Source organism: Falco biarmicus, chromosome 9 (assembly GCF_023638135.1).
Source record: "Falco biarmicus isolate bFalBia1 chromosome 9, bFalBia1.pri, whole genome shotgun sequence".
In the NCBI taxonomy this organism is placed as follows: domain Eukaryota; kingdom Metazoa; phylum Chordata; class Aves; order Falconiformes; family Falconidae; genus Falco; species Falco biarmicus.
This window is the reverse complement of record NC_079296.1, coordinates 32815939-32834134: the sequence shown is the minus strand read 5'-3', so window position 1 is coordinate 32834134 and position 18196 is coordinate 32815939. Positions and strand designations below refer to the sequence as shown.

Below are 18196 nucleotides of genomic sequence, written 5' to 3'. Positions count from 1 at the left end.
TCAGATCAAAAGCACATCTCCTCCGGCCCACAATGCCTGAACTGATGTTAGCACTTGGCCCTCCCTGGAAAGCAGTGACTGTTCAAACAAGGAACACCAGTAGGCTGTACACTTCAAAGACTGTTTTTAAATAGCGGGTTCAGAGGAGAATTTTGAACTCACTATTGATTTCTTGGGGCTGGCAAAGAGGTCGACATCCGGATCATTGTCCTTCTGAAGTTTGTGACTGAAGAGGAGCTCTTCATCTTGAAAGACTCCAGTGCTTTTGGGCCAAGTAGTTTTCTCAGAAGCCTGGAACAAGAGAAGAAAGGTCCACACAGTGAGAAACTCCCTCCCCTTAAGGAGTTTATTTACCTAGTGAAAATGCAGGTTGCAATTCACCTGAAGCTACACTGTGACCCTGGTAACAAAAATAAAACTTGAACTGCTAGTTAAATATTTTACTTTGACCAAATTTGTGAAACTTACTGTGTAAGTATTTGTATTCACAGTTCAATTTCACGAGAAGACATTAACCAAAATGTATCTGTCTGCTGACCTGAGATCCTGCCACTACTATTTACTTGTAAAGCTTCCTTAGAAGGAAGAAAAAAAAAATTCAGTATGTTACCATGAGTGTGCAGTAAGGTTTATATTTCAGTAGTAAGGTTTATATTTCAGTAAGACTTTAATGCCTTGAATTTTTCAGCTGAGGGTGCAGGTCACAGAAGTGAGAGGAAGAGAATTTGGTTAATTATCTTTCTAAGGTACCTTTTTAAAAGAAGAATAATATAATAAAAAAAACCCCAAACCTAAAGCTGAAGGCCTGTAAAGCTGTTACTGTCGCTAGATTCTCTATTCTCCTCCCACTAAAGCAACCGCACCCCCACAATGAAGAACAGAACATACTGTCTGCCTTTGGCAAAGGCTTGTACTTTCCAATTTGCTGGTGCTGGGGAAGATTGACAGTCAAACATACCAACTTATCAGCCCTCCATTATCTGGCAAACCAACCAGTATCAGTTGCTTGGACACCAAAACCAATGTCTTTCTATGATCATGGTCACTGTATGCACCCAGGCTGACTTTCAAAAGGCGAAGGGCCCCACTGAATGTCTAGGTAAAGGCCAGTATCTATGTTTCACCACCCAGCTGTCTCTTCAGGACCTACACAAATGAAAGTATGCCTCTGAAGAGCGTGACTGAACATCCAGTAGCATAACATCAGACTCAACTTCCAAGCAGCAGGAGCAGTAGTCATAAGAATAAAGCTCAATTCTCCTCAGTCCAAGTCTCCAGCAGCCCCAGAGGGCTGCCTTCTAGTTTCCAGTACACTATTTTTGGTGCATACCTGTCTTAAGATTTCTATTACTGCTCCATTCTCAGCCTCTCTGTGCACCAGCTTTAATTTTGTATCAAAAGTCGGGTCACATTTTTAGAGCACTGTAACTGCTGTTTATGCCCAGATAAGGAAAGAAAGCCTAATAGACATCTCAAAGTATCCACACATGAAATTCATGCTAAGCCAAGATAAGCAAGGAAAATAGTAGCACCTTTCAGATTTGCCTATCAAAAAGATTGAGTTCCTAAACTACCTATTCCAATTTTTGCATGAATATGCATTTCAGTGAAACGCTTAATCACACTTATATGTTGACAGCTGAGTGCTTTGAAGGATCTGTATCTTCCCAAATTGATAAGACATATGTGGCTTCTTGCAACCATCTCACAATGTGCCCCCCAAAAAACCCCCAAACATAGGATATACTCACAACAAGTAAATAAGCACTCAAGCTAACAATCCATTTCAGCTCAGAAGCAGCTATAAACAGGGATTTTACTCCAAGAGACATCTATTTCATTCAGCTCCAGCAACTTCCGAATAAAGTGTGTATAGCCTTTAGGGCTGACAACTTACTTTACATGGTCACACTAAGATGACGAAACTTTGCAGTATACTGTAGTATAGAGTATGTACTTTTTGACATGACTTCAAACTTAAAGAAAAAAAAATTTGGTACATCTGCATCAAGTAGGAACAAGAACATTAACATGAATTCAAGGATATTGCTCCTGAAGATTCAAAGTCTACTTCTTGATGGTATATGCTATATCAGGGAAGTGAGACAGCAAGTATACGGCAACTGGAGGCTTTTTAAAAAAAGTGAATGCACATATTTGAAAAATAAAAGTAAATACTGAATTAAGATTACTCTTGCTGAAGCTAAGTTTGCAGGCATATATCCACTGAGCAAACTTCAACAATATAAAGAAAATAAAGGGATAAACCACAGAGCTTCAGAATCTACATCCTACTTCCTAGTACCTCTGACCCTAAGGGGTAAATGTGGAATCAGTTCTATACAGCAGACACCAAGTAGCTGCACTAAAACATCTGTACAGAATTTCTTTTCGTACTAGCATGCAGCAAAATGCTTTCGAGTTAGTGGGATGGAAAACTTTACAGAAGGATTCAGGATCATGGGGAAGAACAATAATAATTTATCACCCAAGAATCTGAAAGTTTAGAAACAGAGAAAGATTAGCCTCCAAGACACAAAGAGAGAGAAGGGTAAAACCAAAACCTTGCCTAGAACAGCAAAGGTAGAAATACTATTTCCTAGTGTTCAAGAACTGCCCTAGACTCACCACACCAATTTCTTTCTGTGCGCTTTTAATGCCGTCATCATCTTCCAGTCTTTCCTCTTCCTCCTCCTCAAACAAGCTTAACACTTTCTTAGCTTGGATCTTGACATCCTTCTCCAGAGCTGGTGGTGATGCTGCGAAGAGATCTGAACTGCTGGTTGGCTCTAAGGATGTTGCTGCAAAAGGCTACACACACATAAAATTAACACATCAGCCTGTTATTTAGTTCAGGTTTGCCCCAAAACCCACAAAGCTTTCTTGGTTAAATGCCAGCAGTGGTCAGAGTTCTGCAGTTTATTACCAAGCAGACAATTACATTCAACTCTTTTTTTCCTAAATAGACAGAACAGCAACATGCAGATTAGCAAGAGACAGGAGATAAAGAAGAGAACACACTTTATGGCTCCAAAGGGAACAGTTTCCTCCCGTATTGTATGCTGTAGCACTGATGGTAAGCAGCTTCCTGCACAAGGTTTCCTCTTCATCTGTATGTCGGGCTGCACGTGCACCACATGGCTGCATTAAGCAGCTCTGCCATTCTCTCTAAGGTACCTAGTACATGCAACTTGGGATTCTTTGGAGCGGGCAGCACTACCTGAACCTGGAAAGCACTCAGGAAAGTGCAAAGCATAACTACTCTAGAAATTAATCAGCTGGTAATTCCCGAACAACCACTCAGTAAGACCATGCCCAAGATTAAGTTCTGCTGAAGCTTCTTCAATAATATACTCAATAATACACATCAATACTGTTATCTTAACAGTACTGCCCAGGAGAAATTCACAATGCTGAAAGCCACAGCTTCCAACAGGCGGTAGGTTGAAACGAAGTTACTGAGCTTGAAGCAAAGCCTACATATTAGTATAGCCTATCTTTTAAAGGAAAGCTCTGTTCATATGAATAAGGATTACCCAACCCACTCTGGAAGAAAAACAAGATTCCCCCTTCTCTCCCCTCAAGCCCACAAAAGCCCCGAAACAAACAACCAAACAAAAACCCAAACAATACTCTCATCAGTGTCAGTTGGGAAACAACTTTTAAATGCCATTTAACCAATTTGCTGTTTGACTAACAAGTGATTTTGATAAATGGGGACAGAGTTATTTTCTCTTTGGCAACAGAATAGGCAATTTAGAAAGAGAATTCTGTCCCAGAGCAGCACTGTTAGATTGTGTTATTTTTTAACTGAACATTACCAAACTTCAGAATAACGTAAGAAAATTTCTCACTTTTTCCTCTGTTTTCCGCCCTGCAACATCTTTTCCTCTAGGCACAGGAATTGCTCCAGGCTCTTCTAAACACCACAGTGTATCTTCTACCTGGTTAGACTTTGCTGCTCTGTCTGGCGTATCTTTTTCCTCTTTTTCTCCTTCGTTAAAGAAAGGTGGTGCTTCTGCTGGTTTTACCTTTGCCTGCAAAATTAAGAACATGTTGGTGACACAGAATTGGTGGGTATATAAGAAGCATATACTGCTCTGGGATAGCAGTCTCAGTTCGCCTGCTGCAGGGACCTAGGATGCTGGCAACATGCTTGATTTCTACTTTCCTCCCATGCAACATTCTGGTTTGTGACTTTTGATTTCTAGTATTACAGGCTCTTGAGTCTGCTTGAGGAGTGCCCAGAAGCAGCTGCAAGCTTAGAGCTGATGGCCTGGGAATCTTGCCTTGTCGGTGCAGTTCCCTGTGACTGCCAGGAGCTAGACAGTGGCTTGCCTGTTTCTTCTCCTATTCCCAGGTCTAATATCTTTATGGACAACCACTTTCCAAGTAAGCAGAAAGGCAAGGAGGCAGAGGGGAGGGGGCAGCACACACACATGTACAGAAACTTTCACTACAGCTGTGTTAAGCTTTTGCAACTCCTGCTCTCAATTCCAAAGCACAAGAGGATAGCACAAGCACCCTCAACAGAGGGCCAGTAAAAAGCCTGTACACACATCTGAATTGGCTTGGGTTGAGGTCACACAAAAGGGTGAAGCCCTAGCTTCACAGTCAGCAGTAAGCTGTTTGCTCCTTTTAACAGTATTTTCTGGTTGACAACTCTCAAAACATCCTCAAAAAGGGCTTTTAGCATAAACCAAACAAATTTAGGGTTAGTGGTCAAGAAAATTTTGAACTCTCTATTAGGCTGATGGTAGTATGAAGTTTTAATCTAACATTCATTCTGCCCTGTTCCATCCTCTAAAACAAGTTAGACTTATATTCAGTACTTAACAAGGAAAAGAGACTATAAAAAGACTAAGTGTTCCACATTAGTTTTAAAAGAAAGGGGAGGTACCACTGCAGCTTTAGCAACTGAAGGAAGTAACGTTGATTGGGAGCTGAAGAGAGATTCTCCATTAACAGCATCATCTTCAAACAGCAATGATACCTTCTGCGGCTTCCTTTGGCTGCAGTGAGAGAGAGGAGAAAGTGGAAGATGCAGTGCAAAAGTTTCAGAGGCCATGCACTGCATCTGTTTAAAAGTATCACTTAGGACCACCATCTGCAGCAAGTGGTCCCAGATACAGGACTCTGCTTCCTCGCTGTCTCAATAGTTCTACCACCCTCCCTTCTTGTCTGCACAACTTTCTACAGAACTGAAGATAAAAAAAGGTCAAAAGGATTTTATATGGCAGGCATGGAAACTGAGAACCCAGCTCAGTGGTGGCAAGGAGAATGATCCACCACAGATACAAAAGGGAAAGAAAAGTCCAGCCCTGCCCATTTCCACTCACACACCACTACTTCCTCCTCAGTAGCAGTAGCAAGGGACAACACCTGCGATATGCCTGGGTCCATTTGGTTTTGAGGGTGCTGCTGGACTGTTCTGACAAAATGCCCCACCCCCCTTCCCCTCCCAGGACTGTCACCTCTCTTTAGTGATTGCAAATAAATCCTCCTCATCCTCTTCCTCAAAGAGGCTTGTCTTCTTCACAGCTTTAGCCTGACTGACAGTGCTAGCTGGTTTTGCAGGGTCCTCTTTTCGGTCATCTTCAGAAGGAAGTTTAGCTGGCTTGGAGACATTCCAGTGTTCCTTAAAAATAAGGAACCCTTAAGTTTTCTCTTGTCTTGGTCAAAGCCACTTTCCCATCTTCTCTATAAGCAGAAATACTTTAGCATCTCGGCAGTCCTTGCATCTCTCTGCTAGCTTTTTTTCCTGCCTTTGTGTTAGCCACTGGAACCTGACATTGTTCAGGCTTTGCAGAGGGCCTCACCGCCTTTCAGCATACAGCATTTGCCCAGCAAAACAGGGTATATACACTTTACTATTATAGTTGCTGTTGACAACTGAGGTTAGTGTCAACTGCTGTGACAGGAGTAAGGTCACCCAACAGAACCTGATTTGATCCCCTAAAATAATTAGCGGGTTTGATGTATGGGGAAAAACCAAAAAAACCCAAGAAAAACCACAACATCCACACTCAAGGCATCTTATTACTATAGTGCATGATGCTGTACTTACTTCCTCAACTTTCAGCCACAGTACTTCCACCACCCCACCACACCCCGAGCTAGCATTTAATCAAGCCTACCCACTGAAAAAGTCAAAAATCTACATTAGAAGGAAACACTTCTGGGACTGGGAGTTTTCTGGCTTGTATGCTTTCTTATTCCTAGCATTTCAAGTTGTTCGCCCCATTCTCCCCCTGTGTTTGTCCCCTTTCTGAAAGGGACCACAGGTGTGTTGAAATATAAACTTGGTTTATTCTACATTAAGATAAAAATGTATTAAAGATATTACTAGTATCCACTAAACGAGCAATTACCAGACAGATAAAAATCAAGTCTACATGAAAGAGTAATCTTGCAGAGTGGGAAGGCTAAGAAGAGTCTGGATCCTATTCATGTGAGTTAATTCAGAGACTTCCCAGACAAGTTTTTAATTTACTTAGTGTCTCCAGCTTTCATTTAAGATGCAGGACAACAACTAATCCATCCCTAGAAGAGCACTGCTCTCTGGGAAGCCTAGCTATTTATGTTTCACTTTCCCATCCCTAGATTTAAAAAACAAACAAACCAAAGCCAACAACAAACAAAGACCACCAAAACCTAAGCAAACAAAAACTCCACCCCAAAATCCCCAAACAAAGGAAAACTCATCACGTATCAACCTAGAACTGCTAAACTTTCCTTACAGAAATTAAACCAGTAAGAACAAACATTTTTCCCTTTTATTATTTTCAGGTCAGATTTGCTGGCAGCAGCCTCCAATTGCTATTGATTTTTCTATAAATTACACTGAAAATAATGATCTTCTCTTCCACATGACTTCTGTAACCTAGGTCCTGAGATAATTTGGGCCAAGAATCAGACAGCTTCCTCAGCTGCACACAAGTCACAGGACTGGGCTAGGCACGGCATGTGGACACAGCAGAGTTTGACTGTGGTTCCCGTCTCAACAGTTTTATGCTCTTTGCCCAGCATAAAGCCCAATAAACCCTTTCAACCAAATCTTACTCCTCAGTACCTCCTCATCGCTGCTGAACAATAAGCTGGAGGTTTTCTTGAGTGGCTCTGACTGTTTTGCTTTGTCTTCCAGGGTTTTTTCCTGGTGCTTCTTGGCAGGTACCACACCAAAGAGATCCTTAAAAAAAGATTTTAAAAAAATAAAGAAAAAATCAAAAGCCAAAACCACAATGAAAAGCTCACTGAGAAGTCATTGGCATGCAAGACACTGTTGTCATCCACTTCTCAGTTGAGCAGGATAGAGAAATGGTGATTTGTGACCCTTTTTGAAGACAGTGTCAATTGTAATACAGTATTCTGGTACAAGGAATTCTATGCACTCGGCATTGAATATACCCAGAAACATGTAAGCATGCAGCCTGGTTTTGGTCCACAGATTCTCCACCATAAGGCTTGACCAGCAGCCAAAACACGCCTAATTCTGTTGCACAGCAGCTAACACAATGAGGCACTGTTTCTACATTTACATAATGAAACAGAGAATGAATCCTGCTCTGAGGGCGGGCAATAGGCAAGCTGAACCACTACCACTGGGCAAACGCCAAAACTTTTCACCTGAAGATACTCATGCAGATTATTATACAGGCATCAGAATATACAAAAGCATATGCTGACTTCATTGACTTCACCATCTAACACTTATTTATGCTTTTCTCCACTAAACTGGAACTTCAGTTCCATAAGACAACCTTCATGGCAGACACTAGATACCTTACCACATTACAAAACGTTTCACTATCCTGACAGTTGCTTCTTAACAGCCCATATTCAGAAGGGTGAGCTGGAAGCAGCCCTCTCTTGCACAGGAAACTTTTATCTGAGTTTGCAGAAGTCCCTTATCTTATGGCTCTGAGCAGACCTCCTGTTTGCCTCAGCTTAAGGCTATAGAGTAAGCTAACTCACAAAGAAGGCTGCATGCCCAGAGCTGAAAGCTCTTTGGAGTGTGTGTGGGAAGAAGAGGGTAAAAACATGAAGAGAAGCACACACTAATCCAATTTTGTAAAGCTTCTTGTACAAACTGTGCTCTGAGCTGTTTCTACACTAGCAGCCACAATTCTTACACACTGAAAAGTGAGAAAAAAGGAATTCTCCAGGCATGACACAAGAGAAACAAGATGTCATTCATGTGGCTAGGTACCACAGACTAGGATAAAACAAATTCTTGAAGCTCATATTCATTCTTTGGCTCAGTGTTTTCTCTAGTCCTATCAGAGGGATAACATCCTTCACACTTAGGTCCAGAGATGATATGCGCTGACTATAAAATACTACAAAGAGACCAGGAGCTCACAAGAGTCCCTACCACCATTCTTCTCCATAACGCTGTCCACATATTCAGAATTGCTACAAAATACTAGATTGACTTAATGCTCTAATTTAGTGCTCCATTTACAAGCTTAGTGCTGTAAACTTCTGAATATTTCCTGCTGCATTTGCAAAAGGCTGTGCAAGAAGATTCCCACACACAGGCAGTACCAGCAAGTGGTACCTTACCTCTTCATCATCATCAAACAAGGAAAGTGGAGCTTTTGTCATGGACTTGCCAGTGGGGAGAGATGCAGCTTTGGACTTCACAGTTTTACTTGATGAAAACAAGTCCTGCGCAAACCAAAGAAATGTCAATTTGCAAAGCAATGATGTACGTTTAAGAATTCTAAATGGGACATTCATGTTTTTCCTTTTAACAAAAGCATTTATGTGCCTGTGAAGTATGGAAAGAATGTCTTACTTAGATGCACCATTCACTTGCAACTGCACAGCTTTGCAGATTAATCGCTACCTAGAAGCCGAGGACACAAGATAAAAACATCCGCAGTCCTTCAGGTTTCTTGCTTTTGATTCACTGACCTTTCCCCTCTTTGGGCTTTCAATTTATGCCTGTGGGTATCACACAAGTTTAACTTTCTGAGGACAGGGAAAACATTCCCAGGGGTTTCACTCTTGGAGGAAAAAGGAGCTCTCAGGATGGCTGGAAGCGGATGTATGAGTGTCAGAGTTCCCAATCCTACAGATAAGTAAGCAGTCCCCAGAAAAGAGTGAGCCGAAGTCAGCGTGACTCAGATACCAAGGATTTCCGTAGGGATTTATTAAAGAGATACTCACTTCAGAATCCTCCTCATCAGAGAAGAGGCCCCTCTGTTTTCTTGGAGGTGTTTCAGATAAAGGCTTGAAGTCCTCACCTGAAGATGGTCGACTCTTTAGGACAAATAAAGACACTGTATCAGCACCCATTTAGATTCAGTAAGGGCAGGCACATCATATGACCCTTTCTAAGAGGCATGCCACTGGTAGCATCCCAGCAGTTGAAGGGACAGAACACAAGCTTGTCACCGATGGGCTGAACTCCAAAACTGATGTGCTGAGTGAGTTCCTGACATGCAGCCTGAGCTCTGCACAAGTGACTTGCAGGTCTTACCATAGGCCTCCCCTCCCATCACGACCCTTCTCAACTCAAAAATATATGCAGCAACTCATGCCTGGCTCCCTCATCAGTTAAACAACAAAGTTTCTTTCAACAAGTTGCGTTTTGCAAAGGATGAGGGCAGCTGTGCCAGCCATCATTTCCTGCATTAGCACAGCACAGCACCAGCCCGCCACCAGCTATATTGCCATTAAACTCAGAATGATTCCAGACACAAGCACTACTGTCAGCAAGCTTGAAGTATAAAACCAGCCCTCACTTCCTGACAGAGCAGGGAGTGCTGCTGCTGAATCAGTTTTCATCCTCTCCTCCAGGAAAGCCAAGTGCTATGAGATCAGAACGATGGCACTGGATGACCTCCCACCACCACTCCTGCTCCACTGACCACGGATACTCTTGCACCGCACCACAAATAGAAGCGGGCTTTGGCCCTTGTGGTCAGGTGCTTCTCCTAAGGCAATATGGAGAAAGTCCTACAGCAATTTCCATTAGACAGCCCCAGCACTGTACCGTTCTCAGTCCAAAAGGGAGAAGAGTCCCTGTAGCTCATTATATTTAAATACTCCTTGGACAGCAAATATGTTAAAATGAGTATATACAATCCTGCCATAGAAACAAAGAGCATTACTGTTTTCCTCAAGACACTGCTCTGAAAATGAAAGTGGAGTGGGCGTTAGGAGGCTCTCATAACTCTGTCCTCGGGACAGCATTTATAGCTTTCTATAACTTAAAGAATTTTCAGCTGAAAAACAGCTCTTTGAACACTCCAAGTATTGTATATGCTTAGGTAGAACCATGACATCCATCTCCCTCTCCCACAGTATATACAAACAATGGGTTACCAGTTAAGTTGCTATCAGCAGTTGGCATAAATGGAGACACAGTCTCCACAGCACAGAACCATGACATCAAAGGTTCTTAAGTCAGGCTGGTTTCATCTCAGCCATGACCTTTATAAACATTCTTTATTATCAGAGGCTAATCTTTTTGCTCCCATTTCAATCCTGCCTTAATAAGATTCTTCCAGTCAGTGCCCACACAAGAAAAACCTCAAATAAACCCAAAAATCGAAGGGCAAAAGGCATTTAAGGACCCCTGAAGCACTCAGGTCATGGAAGCCCCTATGAACCTAGTCCTGTTTCACAAATATGGCACTTCCATAGTACATGGAAAGACTACTTCAGCTGCATTAGTAACTCTTTCCTAAAACCTTAGCCATACATTCCATTTATATGCCATTACCTTTTTTTCCATGACTGTCTCCCTAGAGCTTTCTGTTTCTTTAGTTGTGCCAGCAACCACAGGAGGAATGGCAGCTTTTTCCTTGAATAAGTCACCTTCATCATCATCATCAAATAGGTCAGCTCTGGACTTGACTGCATCAAGAGACAAAACACACAGGGAGCGATGAGAACACAACAGCCACTACTAAACACAGAAGATATCAGTCTCAAAAGATACCATGATTCCTTTTTAGAGATGACCAACATCAGGAGTCTTAAGACGAAAAAGCTAGACAACCTCTCAAAGTGAAACACCGCTTACCTGAGAGCACTAATGAGAGCGCAGTCAACAGGCACTGGGGTAGACTCAGTTGGCACCTCTACAAGCAGTGTTTTGTATTGGCTTGGCACCTCTAAATGCCTAGACCCTGCCAACAGGGAGTTGGGTCAGGCACCTGTTGGGCACAGGGACTCAAGGCTGTGTGAATAAAGCCTGTAACATTTCCCTGATTCAAGTCTAGATACTGCCCTAGCAGTAGGGGCGTCCTAAGAGAGGAAAAGCGGAGAGCATGTAACAAATCAGTCCCATACCACACCGAGGAAAAGAAATAACAAAAACAAAACAACAAAAATAACCCTGCAGTGATGCAGGTTTGAGTTTTGTAACTCACTGGTTCCTATAAATTTGAATTCTGATTAATGTTTAATCTTTCACTGCACATGTATATAGGTACCTGAATCTGGAGGCTTTTTAGTTACTCCCACAAAGAAGTCATCATCGTCATCATCAAACAGAGTAACTCTCCCAGGCTGTTTAGGAGTTTTCTCTGTGCTCTGTGCTGCAGATTTCTTGTCTTTTTCCACAACTGCAGTGGAACTAATTAACATATCACTTCCTCCTGCAGGTCAGATGGGGGTGGGGGAGAGAATAAAATACAAACCCAGAGATCATTGCCAGAGTTACCAAAACACTGAACTTGTGCCATAGTAAGCAGAGCCAGGCAGAGTTTGTGTCCCAGCAACTTTTAACGTGCTCCTGCAACAATGCTGCATCAAGAGGATTAGCTAGAAACTTCCTGATAAAGCCAAGCCACAGACAGATGGCCCCTCGCTCTCACTGCAATCACTTCTTCCTCAAACATGCTCATCTCCCCTAGGAACAGCAGCCAGGCTCTGTGTTAAAGCCAGAAGACCCACCAGTCCCACACTGTTGCCCCTACGAACTTCTCAAACCAGGATCCTACTTCACTAATGAGTAAGCCACACCATTGTGGACAAATAAAAGTGCTTGACGAGAGGAAAGGACAGCTGACTGAATTCTCCCAAGAAGCTGCACTTGTCATGCAAGACTACTAGCAGTACTGCAGTATGAGGCTGTCTTTGGTGCCAAGGTTCCTGCATTCTTCAGATATGGCAGTGATCAACTACAGTAAGTCGGAAAAAACTGTTTCTTCTACATCTGGTGTATGTCCAGCTTCTACATGCATGTTGATAGACTGTCTGCAAACACTTCTAGCATTTTTGGTTAAAACTGGCAGCCTGGCTCTAAGCCTGTCTTTTTCCTTCTTATGTATAGATGCCTGGAAATGATGGGGGTGAGGGGGAAGACTAAGTGAAAGTTTGGCAGAAAGTAGAACTGCTTTTTGGTTAAAATTCAGCACAATGCACGAATTTTGACCAGTACAGCAGCAGTTTGTTCTAAAAATAGTGTATCACACCATTAGAAAGTGCCACAGGATTTACAAGAATAGAGCCACAAAGTTTGATTAATTACTAAACATTCTCAAGTTCCTAAACAAACTGTTCACTGGGAATGTGCTCATCAAGCAATTCTGAAGAGCAAAGGAGCCTCAATCTTGGTTTTTCTCTGGTGACTTTAGCCTGGCTACGAGTTACTGAGAGAGAACAACCGTAGACTTTGAATAAATGCTGCATGTAATTTAATTCCTGATGAACTAGAACTGTTACAATGATGAGAAATACAATGCTTACGCAACAGTACCCCCAAGAAAGAACGAAGGATAAAGAAAGCCTCAATCTGCTGTTTTAAACTTTGCTACCAAGTCTTACAATTATATAGAATGACCACTGCTGATGTGTATCTTTGATCCTGGAGTAAAAAGGCTGTATTTGTATACACCCTACTCTAAAAATCATGCTGACTGAGAGCTCAGTCAGACTGAAACCACAGTCTTAAAATAAGCCTTTCTTAATAAATGGCAAAATTAAGGTAACTCAGGTGAAGACCCTACACACAAACAGAAATCGAAGTCAGTTGATTCTAAGAGACTAGTGACATATGTTTCTTTTCATTGTGCAGCTTAAAGTCTGAAATGGAGCAGAGATCTTTTTTATTATTCTTTTTTATTTAGCTCAGAGATCTGGTCCTTCCCCAAGTATGCAGATCCTCCTCATCAAAAATGGAAAACCAAGATTGGTCTCATTTACCTGTACACAAAAATGTAGGAACTTGATGCTTAAAAATGTTCTGCTAACCCAAGTGAATATGACCAAATATGAAAGATCAAAGTGCATTTCCTTCTTGGAGTACAGAGGGAAGGTGTGACTGCATGCACTGCAGACTTAAGCTGTATAGTATCAGCTAAACTAACACACTTTCTTAAAAGTTCATAGCACAACACTGGAAGTTGACATCAGCTAATATCTGCCATCAATTATATCTACCTCCAGAGGTTGTAGAGAATCTTGATTATCCATAAAGCATGCTGCAGTTCAGGCTTAGCATGGTAGAAGCATCTGTATTTGTCACTAAACATACGATCAAGCAACGCAGCGCTGCTGTATTTGGACAGTTTTCTTCTTTAAAACCTCCCCAGCAGGTTTTAAAGAACAGAGCATTTTATGCACGAAGCGATTTGCTACTGAATGAATCATACCTGGGAAAAGAGATACTGCACCTGCAGGAACTTTCTTTAAGGACTTTGTAGAGGACACTGAAATCATAGGAAGTACAACACAAATGGAGGCACTTGTTTTATGCTGTCAAGCCTTCAGAACTCAACTACAAAAATAGGAATCTGAGAAGTCTTCTGAGCTCTGTTTTTTTCCCTCAACAGTTCAAACCTCTTTAGACCTTCTCCTTGAACTTCTGGTTTTTTGCAGATATATGTAACAGTCTAGCTATTTTTCCTCCATTAAAACTCCACAAAACAGCCCTACTAAACTGAAACTTATAAATAAGATATACATTTACACATAGCATTATTTACAAGAGTTTACATTAACACACTCAAAACCAATTCAATACAAATCACGCTAAATAAAATGGCTTAGTCTCCCATTCCATATCTGAAAATTCATCAAATACAGTGCTTCGGTAAAAGCTGCTGCAGTACAGGATGTGTGCTCAGACTCCTTAAAGGTCTAGATATGCAGCTAATGGGAAACTCAGACATGCATTAATCTGCAAGAAGAAATCTTTATTCCACTCAAACCCAGAACTGGATCCTGCAAAGTACTCTTCAGCAGCAGGAATCCAGTGCATGCAGAGAGCTCTGCCATCATCAGTAAGGACATCCTTTCAGCTCCAGGAGAGTAGGTGTGTATAAGAGATCACAGTGAACAAACACATTTAGAATTCAATGAAAACACAACTGTTCTCTATCAAGACTGGGGAGAAGAGACTTGCCAGCAATTGCTACTCCGGACTTTCTGGTTTGGAAACAAATCAGCCTAGCTGCTAGCAGTGATAAATCACAGCACAAACAGGACTACAAGAGGCAACAATTGGTTCTTACCTTCACTTACTGGGACTTGCTCCTCTCCCTCTTTTGATTCTTCTCTTTCTGGTGCTTCAGCAAAAAGATCACTCTGTAGATAAAAATGCAAAGGGGCGGGGAAGTGGTGAATTTGTTTTTTGTAGGAAAAGATAGCTGCTGATTTTTCCACGTCAAATATCCACTTTAAGCCAAGACAGAAGAGGTACCACTCCCTTCTCAAAAGGACGTATACACATATAAACTTAAACCTAGGTACTCAAGTGTTAATTTGAGTGCATACATTCAGAAGAGTAGCTTTCTGTCTTCTAAAGTTTAATTTACCCTGATTATCAGTTTGCTTACTGCAGAGAAGAAATTACCTGTTATTTGCACATCTTCAAGGGTTTACACTATTAATCTACAGCTGTTTAGGTCCTGATTACACCCTTTTAAGCTATCTTATTGGAGCTTATACAATAAGGTTTGAAGGAAGAATTCAGGCCAGGACAAACACAGAAAAACTCATGAACTTCACAGGGTTAAGATGAATGATTTATATTGTTGCTAAGGAGATGCTAAGATACCAGTAACATGCAGAGATATACATGATATCTCAATCTCAAAAGCATTTTGAAGACAAAAGCATTTCAGGAACACTCTCGCAAAAGTCCTTGTATTTGGGTTGCAGTTGCCCTGTGCCAATCAACACTCAGAATCACAGTCTAGATTTCCAGGCGACCTGCAGATCTTGTGAGTACTGGCCATTTAACTTCTTGAAAGCCTCCCTCTTACAGGACTTTGGGTATTAGAAGTTGCCTACCTGGAGACTCAAAACACATGAACTTTGTATAAAGTTTTGTGGAAAGAAGGCAGCAATACTTAGGAAAGGGTAGGGGAGCACAAGGCTGCGGCAGGGATGTCAGTGATTAATTGCACATCTGTCAGTTACTATTTGCTTGTTGACCTACTGTGGCTGCCTTCTGGTACAGTAAGGCCTCCTCCATTGCACAAGGCCAGTGACCCTTCCTAGACGATTAACTTTCAGGTAAACAGAAAACCAAGAACAAGTGTATGCAGGCAGGCAACAATCACAGACAAATCTGCTTGGCTGTCCTGTGTTTACAGGATGAGGAAAGTAGTCCTGCCATTTGCATCTACACAGGGATGGCTTGCACTATCAGATTACTTCATTTTTTTTAAAGCTCTAGGCTGCCATTTAAAAAGAAAGCATGTCAGTATTTTTTCAATAAAGCTGTGTTTGACTGGAAAGCATTGCATAGAACTGTCCTCTTCCCTTCACACAATGCCCCTCCTCTTTGGTGCTTCTTGGCTATATTCTAGTAGATTGGCATGGTAAGCTTAAGGTCAGCTGTACATCATTCCTCCTTGCAAATTTCAGTCTAAGAGCCTCCTCAGCTCCAAGGAACACCTGACCTTTGTTCTAGTTGCAAAGAGGAACACAACATCCCACAAAGGCAAGAGTTTGGCTACTATTCTGGACTAACCTTGACTGTTACTATCAGATTCTTAAATCTTAAGTACCCCTGACACCAAGTTTCTATATCCTTTCACGTGCACAAACAAGGCTAAAATAAGGTCAGAAATAACACTTTGTGCCATTCTTTTATCAAGTCAGCTCTAGATACACAGCACAAGAATAAGGTTAAAGTGAACTTCTATTGCCAACACAGGTAACCCAGGAATTGTACAATAACTAGGTGAAAGAATACAGCATAATTGCATAGGGAACTTTTAACAGCACAGAGACAGAGAAACCCAACAGCATCACTATCTGGATATGGTATGTGAAAGATAAAAGTGTGAAGAGCATCATACTCTCTTTTCCTCTCAAACTTCTCCCACACCCAGGGAGAAAAAGAAAATGACAAAATTCAGTACTCTCACAGGCATTTTATAAGAAATCTGCTATTTCAAAATAAATAAATTGTACGGCACTCGAATTACCTTCACAGAAAAAAGTGAGGAGGTGAGTAAGCTCTGCTGGAATTAGAGCCTGCCTAATGTAATGCTAGAACCATACTTGCATCTCTCACCAGCACCACTGCAGAAGAGCAAGCTTTGTGCCAAGGGGAATGTAAGTACCCCACTCACGTAGTTGTTTCTCCACTGGAAAGCTATACTGTCCCAATACACTTGAGTATTACCAAGAAACAAAATGCTGTTTCCCCTCTCTGCCTTACAGAAGTGGGAATTTGTGGGGATCTTCTGTTTGGTTTTAAAAAGGGGGACAATTTCTATCAATTTCTATCCTCTCCAGTGTTCTCACCTCTTCATCATCAAAGAGACCTGTTCCACCACTGAAGAGGCCACCCCTAGAACCAAATGGTGTGAAGTCTTCATCAGTCAGCTTAGGAGGCTTGAAAATGTCATCGTCTTCATCTAGAAAGCAAAAGAGCTAAGAACTGTGGTGGGGCTGACCGAGTTTCAGGAAAGGGGATTAAAGAGACAATCAAAATAAAAACTGGTTTGATTCCAACCCCACTTATAAACATGACACAGAGAAGCTGCTGTAGACAAATTGGGTTGTATGTGGCTGATCCACAAGACCACATTTAAGAAGGAAGTCTCACTAAGCCTGTTTCTAGCCTTGTTTTACATGCACATCACAACCTAGATTTGTTTACATACTCACCTTGAAGGATGCTCACTAAAATCCCACCCAGTTTCTAGGGTAGACGCCACAATTTCCTAAGCGGTGTCTTACAATCCAGCCCACAATTCAAAAAGCAAGAAAGGATGATATCCTACCATCCGATGGAACTCTAACTTCCTTCTTCTCTTCCAGGGTTTTCCTTGTTTTGGCCTCTGATGACAGGGCTTCAAGAACAAAATTTCAAAGCAAAAATAAAATACTGCAACTTTACTGGCAGTCTGCAATTAATCTATGGTAAAAAGAACTAAAAAACCAATCTAACCAAGCTGACCTGTACGTTTTCATATGAATCAGCCCACTGGAGCAACTGTACGAAGTACCTGTTCTAAAATTATCACTTAAAATTGCAATAGCATCATTCTGTTAGGCACTATGGGTTCAACATACTTGCTCACATACAGACTAGCGTCACCTGAGATGTCAGAGACCAACACAGCGTTCCAGGTGGTACAGATCCCACACAGAGCATGCGGAACCTTTGAGCATCTCAAATGGCTCCAGGCATAGTATACCTTGATTCAGCTACCAAAAGCAAATCTAGAGTTTTATTTTCTTTGGCCCTACCATCACAAGGCTATTTCAATGAACAGAAGACTTTCCTGTAACCAAACAAGGCAAGCTGGTATGTTTTATACTGATATACACAGACCTAGCCTGATTGTTTGAACCGTGAAAGAACACTCACACACACTGTTCTTGTCTATTCATGTTCTCAAAATTACAGGTCAAAAACTCACAAGCACTTGCCAACTTAATTTCAGCCAGCTATTTTCAACTGCTGTTTTGCTGCAAGAATAACTACTTGAGAGGTCTCCCCTCTTGAAAGTGACACAAAAGTAAATGCAGTACTTAATCTAAAATATCACAGAAAACAGCAGCAGGGAAAAGTTCCTCAAAATGCAGTATATTTAAGCCAAAAAGAGGAAAACCAAAAAAACTACACCACGTGAAAACATCAATCGACTGCTTGAGGAGTTTTCCACTCTAGAGCTCACAGAAAGACTACAGTGACCAGCACTTTCCACATACTTAGTTGAAAAAGGGGGAAGTACATGTGATGAAACAGGCAGTTTTGCATGTAAAAGAA

At 41.6% G+C, this 18196-nt stretch overlaps 1 protein-coding gene across 6 annotated transcripts in view; it reads right to left on the bottom strand.

The window, feature by feature from the left end:
- The window catches only part of LOC130154951 (anthrax toxin receptor 1-like), a 195468-nt gene that overhangs the window by 15826 nt on the left and 161446 nt on the right, over window positions 1-18196 (bottom strand). For 3 of the 6 annotated variants that reach the window (XM_056351727.1, XM_056351728.1, XM_056351729.1), the window contains 14 exons: window positions 17205-17273; window positions 16723-16835; window positions 14475-14547; window positions 13614-13670; window positions 11451-11615; window positions 10736-10869; window positions 9175-9267; window positions 8566-8670; window positions 7073-7189; window positions 5475-5638; window positions 4901-5012; window positions 3855-4037; window positions 2629-2811; window positions 163-291 (listed from right to left, as the gene is read on the bottom strand). In XM_056351727.1, coding sequence (XP_056207702.1) covers window positions 163-291; window positions 2629-2811; window positions 3855-4037; window positions 4901-5012; window positions 5475-5638; window positions 7073-7189; window positions 8566-8670; window positions 9175-9267; window positions 10736-10869; window positions 11451-11615; window positions 13614-13670; window positions 14475-14547; window positions 16723-16835; window positions 17205-17273 — 1697 coding nt within the window. The remainder of the gene's footprint in view (window positions 1-162; window positions 292-2628; window positions 2812-3854; window positions 4038-4900; window positions 5013-5474; window positions 5639-7072; window positions 7190-8565; window positions 8671-9174; window positions 9268-10735; window positions 10870-11450; window positions 11616-13613; window positions 13671-14474; window positions 14548-16722; window positions 16836-17204; window positions 17274-18196) is intronic. The other 3 variants (XM_056351726.1, XM_056351724.1, XM_056351725.1) reach the window with 2 other exon arrangements.